We start from the raw sequence: 6,103 nt of genomic DNA, 5'->3' as shown, positions 1-6,103 counted from the left end.
AATATCCTGCACTGTATATAGTGTCCCCCAGTGTAATATCCTGCACTGTATATAGTGTCCGGTGTAATATCCTGCACTGTATATAGTGTCTCCCAGTGTAATATCCTGCACTGTATATAGTGTCCCCAGTGTAATATCCTGCACGGTATATAGTGTCCGGTGTAATATCCTGCACGGTATATAGTGTCCGGTGTAATATCCTGCACGGTATATAGTGTCCGGTGTAATATCCTGCACTGTATATAGTGTCCGGTGTAATATCCTGCACTGTATATAGTGTCCGGTGTAATATCCTGCACTGTATATAGTGTCCAGTATTTCAGTCAGTATTTGGTCAGTATTTTGCAACCTCAACCAGGAGTGGATTGAGAACACAGAAAGGCTCTGATCACACAGTGCTGTAATTGAGTGGATGGCCGTCATATAACAGTAAATAACGGCCATTATTATAATATAACAGCCGTTGTAAAATACCAGCAATTATTTGCCATTATATGACGGCCATCCACTCAATTACAGCATTGTGTGATCAATCCACTCCTGGTTGAGGTTGCAAAATACTGACTGAAATATATTGTGTGTGAACACGGCCTAACAGTGTAACCACTTACAGCAAGTACAATGTAATGCACAGGAGCAATGCCACAACCCGGCACTCTGTTACTGTATAATGCAGCCGTGTACATAAGCCTCCACATGTGCTATGTAACAGGATGACGGCAGGTGCGTCTGGCAGTGAATGGGTTAAGGCTGCTGGTCATTATACTGATGGGATATAAGGGGCAGCTGATCAGGCCTCCTCCTCACTGCTGATCCCTCACTATGGCTGGAGTCCTGTACCCACAGTACCCTCCATTTCTGGACTATGGGCCCTCGTACCGCCAACCACCCCCTTACTACAAGCCCAAAGTTCCCTACTGGAAGCCTCCTTACAAGGGGGCCCCAGGACCCATGAAGCCCCCCATTCCCTTTGACTGTCTTGATAACTACCGGTGGGCTCAGCTGAAGGCCTTGCTCAGCCAGCTGGGCCCAGAGTTTGGTCTCAGTCGGTTTTGCACCAAAGAAGTAGGGGTTCAGGTGAACCCCAGAGTGGATGCATCTGTTCAGTGTTCGCTGGGGCCCCGCACACTGAGGAGCCGTAAGGGAGGGCCCTTACTGTGCCGAGCTACGCCGGGGCAGCACGCTGGGCTGAGCATTGTCACCCCTGTCCGATTCCCCCGCACTATGGCTGTGTACTCTAGACTGTCTGATAGGAGGCTGTTCACACTGCCCCCTGCCCACACCACTGATGTAGGGGTGCAACAGGAGGATCTGGATGAAGATGGGGAAAATGGCAGGCCTAGAAGACCCACGTTCCAGGTGAGGAGGGAAAATCATGGCTGGGTATGAGAGCTTCTGAATGGTGAATTTGTATCCTGTATTATACTCCAGAGCTGCGCTCACTATTCTGCTGGTGGGCTCATGGTGTACATACATTACTGATCCTGAGTTACATCCTGTAGATCAAACAATACCATAGAAATACCAGAACTGTACCATATGAGTCTATAATCCTAATGGCCGTTCCAGCTTCATTCTCACCAAGCACTCAACATGTCTGCACCGTCCCTGACGCAGGCGGCGCACCGTCCCTGACGCAGGCAGCGCACCGTCCCTGACCATAATGACACAAGCCCTGGTCTGGCGGCATTCCACAAAATACAATACCAAAGCCCACAATATTTTTTTTCTTATTTTGGTTCCTGCACACGGTCCCCCAGTATATTCCTCTATAGCTACACAAGCCCTATGTGCCAGCATCAGCCACCACCGGGAGAGGAGACACAGGCTTATGTACCCTATAGGCAGAGCCCCTCCAAAGAGAAGAGGCCCCAGCAGCCCCCAGCCTCTCGTACTCTAGAGAACGGACCTTCACCAGGTCAGTGTGCCTGCGCACTCCTCCCGGGGACATCGTCACTGCTGCCTGCGCACTCCTCCCGGGGACATCGTCACTGCTGCCTGCGCACTCCTCCCGGGGACATCCCCCATCCTCACTGCTGCCTGCGCACTCCTCCCGGGGACATCCCCCATCCTCACTGCTGCCTGCGCACTCCTCCCGGGGACATCCCCCATCCTCACTGCTGCCTGCGCACTCCTCCCGGGGACATCCCCCATCCTCACTGCTGCCTGCGCACTCCTCCCGGGGACATCCCCCATCCTCACTGCTGCCTGCGCACTCCTCCCGGGGACATCCTCACTGCTGCCTGCGCACTCCTCCCGGGGACATCGTCACTGCTGCCTGCGCACTCCTCCCGGGGACATCGTCACTGCTGCCTGCGCACTCCTCCCGGGGACATCCCCCATCGTCACTGCTGCCTGCGCACTCCTCCCGGGGACATCCCCCATCGTCACTGCTGCCTGCGCACTCCTCCCGGGGACATCGCCCATCCTCACTGCTGCCTGCGCACTCCTCCCGGGGACATCCCCCATCCTCACTGCTGCCTGCGCACTCCTCCCGGGGACATCCCCCATCGTCACTGCTGCCTGCGCACTCCTCCCGGGGACATCGTCACTGCTGCCTGCGCACTCCTCCCGGGGACATCGTCACTGCTGCCTGCGCACTCCTCCCGGGGACATCGTCACTGCTGCCTGCGCACTCCTCCCGGGGACATCGCCCATCGTCACTGCTGCCTGCGCACTCCTCCCGGGGACATCGCCCATCGTCACTGCTGCCTGCGCACTCCTCCCGGGGACATCGCCCATCGTCACTGCTGCCTGCGCACTCCTCCCGGGGACATCGCCCATCGTCACTGCTGCCTGCGCACTCCTCCCGGGGACATCGCCCCATCCTCACTGCTGCCTGCGCACTCCTCCCGGGGACATCGCCCCATCCTCACTGCTGCCTGCGCACTCCTCCCGGGGACATCGCCCCATCCTCACTGCTGCCTGCGCACTCCTCCCGGGGACATCGCCCCATCCTCACTGCTGCCTGCGCACTCCTCCCGGGGACATCGCCCCATCCTCACTGCTGCCTGCGCACTCCTCCCGGGGACATCGCCCCATCCTCACTGCTGCCTGCGCACTCCTCCCGGGGACATCGCCCCATCCTCACTGCTGCCTGCGCACTCCTCCCGGGGACATCGCCCCATCCTCACTGCTGCCTGCGCACTCCTCCCGGGGACATCGCCCCATCCTCACTGCTGCCTGCGCACTCCTCCCGGGGACATCGCCCCATCCTCACTGCTGCCTGCGCACTCCTCCCGGGGACATCGCCCCATCCTCACTGCTGCCTGCGCACTCCTCCCGGGGACATCGCCCCATCCTCACTGCTGCCTGCGCACTCCTCCCGGGGACATCGCCCCATCCTCACTGCTGCCTGCGCACTCCTCCCGGGGACATCGCCCCATCCTCACTGCTGCCTGCGCACTCCTCCCGGGGACATCGCCCCATCCTCACTGCTGCCTGCGCACTCCTCCCGGGGACATCGCCCCATCCTCACTGCTGCCTGCGCACTCCTCCCGGGGACATCGCCCCATCCTCACTGCTGCCTGCGCACTCCTCCCGGGGACATCGCCCCATCCTCACTGCTGCCTGCGCACTCCTCCCGGGGACATCGCCCCATCCTCACTGCTGCCTGCGCACTCCTCCCGGGGACATCGCCCCATCCTCACTGCTGCCTGCGCACTCCTCCCGGGGACATTGCCCCATCCTCACTGCTGCCTGCGTACTCCTCCCGGGGACATCGCCCCATCCTCACTGCTGCCTGCGCACTCCTCCCGGGGACATCGCCCATCCTCACTGCTGCCTGCGCACTCCTCCCGGGGACATCGCCCATCCTCACTGCTGCCTGCGCACTCCTCCCGGGGACATCGCCCCATCCTCACTGCTGCCTGCGCACTCCTCCCGGGGACATCCCCCGTCCTCACAATGTCCCTGACATACAGTTTTCCATGGAAGCGGCGCCAAACCAACCTCCTGACTAGGCTCGGTCTATTCCCCCATAACAGTTGGAAGAACACACTATAGACCACAGTCCAGAGCAGTTCTGGCAAGATGCAGGTACTGCCCAGATACATCAGCAAAGGGGGCAGAAAGGTACTGATCAGCTGTTCTGCAGCCTCCCCCCCCCACACACACACACATGTAAACGACGTCCCTGGCTTTCTCTGCTCTGTAATGCTGGGACAGTTTATCTGAGGTTAAAGGGGAGATATATATTTATAATTATATAATCTTTGTAATTTCTATTAAAAATCTCTAGTCTTCCAGTACTTAGCAGCTACTGTATGTCCTGTCCAGAGCAGCAACAAATCCCCATAGAAAACCTCTCCTGCTCTGGACAGTTCCTGACATAAAGAGGTGGCAGCAGAGAGCGCTGTGTCAGAGAATACGCCACTTCCTGCAGGACATACAGCAGCTAAGTACTGGAAAAAGTAGATTTTTAGATGGAAGTAAGTTACAAATATAACTCCCTGAAACCAGTTGATTTGAAAAAATTAATTTTATATATTTTTGCCGGAGGCCCCCTTTATATCAGATGTGGTTCTGACTATGTGGTTTGGGTTTGCAGTTCCTGGAACAGAAGTATGGCTTCTTCCACTGCCGGGGCTGCCAGGTGCGGTGGGAGAGCGCGTACGTGTGGTGCGTATCTGGTACCAACAAGGTAAGGGCACCTGTATAGAAGAATTGTATGGATTGCCTTCCTCCTGAGCTCCGCTGACAGATGTAGTGTGAACTCCATGGTGATATAGCAGAGCTATGCTTAGTTCACGTCTTTTCCAGTTCAGTGATTCTGGGAGTTGTAGTTGTGAATCAGCCATTGATCCGCAGGGTGGGAAACTCTCTAATATAGATGGTGAGTGTAATGGGGGCAGCACAAATCCCTCTCTGCACTGATATTGGATTATAGACTAGCTTGTTACAATGTGAGGCATTCTTCCCTCTGTGCAGGTTTACTTCAAGCAGTACTGCCACAAGTGTCTGAAGGGCCACAACCCCTACTACGTGGAGTCCATAGAGTGCCAGGTACTGGCCCTGGAGGGTGGGAGATGGATGGATGCAAGGTTGGCGGCCCCTTACAGTAGATGGGTGACATCTGGGGGTTGGGTGGCTCAGTCCCCTCCTACACGATAGATGGGTGACATCTGGGGTCAGTGCCATGGGTTGGTCCAGTCATTTACTGTAGATGGGTGACATCTGGGGGTTGGGTGGCTCAGTCCCTCCTATACTGTAGATGGGTGCCATCAGGGGGTTGGGTGGCTCAGTCCCTCCTATACTGTAGATGGGTGACATCTGGGGGTTGGGTGGCTCAGTCCCTCCTATACTGTAGATGGGTGACATCTGGGGGTTGGGTGGTTCAGTCCCTCCTATACTGTAGATGGGTGATGTCAGGGGGTTGGGTGGCTGTCCCTTCCTATTTTGCAGATGGGTGACATCTGAAGCTCCGGTTCTGTGGGTTGGTAACATATTGGTGACATCTGGGGTCAGTGCCATGGGTTGGTCCAGTCATTTACTGTAGATGGGTGACATCAGGGGGTTGGGTGGCTCAGTCCCTCCTTCACTGTAGATGAGTAATATCCATGAATGGTGAAGGTTGTCATTCTGGTTCCATATAGTAGATGGGTAACATCTGGGGGCTTCATCCACCCCTGTATAGTACTTGGTTTGGCAGTCCACTGATGTCCTCTCTCCATTTCAGACCTGCATGAAGGCGTGGTGCTCGTGCCCAGAGCGGCGACACATTGACCTGAAGCGCCCCCACTGCCAGGAGCTGTGTGGCCGTTGTAAGGGACAGAGGCTGTCCTGCGACAAGACGTACAGCTTTAAGTACATTGTGTGAGGAGCTCCGGCCGCTCTCTATACCCAGGGTGGCCGCGATGCTGCTGCTACTGATGGATTTTGCCGCTGAGGTGGTGATTTGTATAGTTTTTGTTCTTCTGTAAATTGTTATGTAAATAAACTGGTGATTTTTGTTAATGATGGTTGTATGGAGGCCTCACTGTCCAATTGGTTGAGCTCCGCCCAGGTGGTGTCACTGGCGCCCTCCCGGCTGTCCTTGCTGCTCTTTGTATAGATCACTTTCATTGACTTAACACACTGCAATCTTAAAATAAACAAAAAAAAA

The 6,103-nt window shown here is 55.9% G+C and overlaps 1 protein-coding gene across 1 annotated transcript; it reads left to right on the top strand.

Moving 5' to 3' along the window:
* Positions 1-822: 822 nt before the first annotated feature.
* LOC138793359 (protein ZAR1-like 1.S) lies at positions 823-5,818 on the top strand. Its single transcript, XM_069971898.1, has 4 exons — positions 823-1,359; positions 4,550-4,642; positions 4,930-5,004; positions 5,678-5,818. The coding sequence occupies exons 1-4, from the start codon at positions 823-825 to the stop codon at positions 5,816-5,818; spliced, it is 846 nt and encodes a 281-aa protein (XP_069827999.1).
* The last annotated feature ends 285 nt before the right edge of the window (positions 5,819-6,103 follow it).

This window comes from Dendropsophus ebraccatus, chromosome 5 (assembly GCF_027789765.1).
Source record: "Dendropsophus ebraccatus isolate aDenEbr1 chromosome 5, aDenEbr1.pat, whole genome shotgun sequence".
In the NCBI taxonomy this organism is placed as follows: Eukaryota; Metazoa; Chordata; class Amphibia; order Anura; family Hylidae; genus Dendropsophus; species Dendropsophus ebraccatus.
This window is presented reverse-complemented; position numbering and strand designations above follow the sequence as displayed.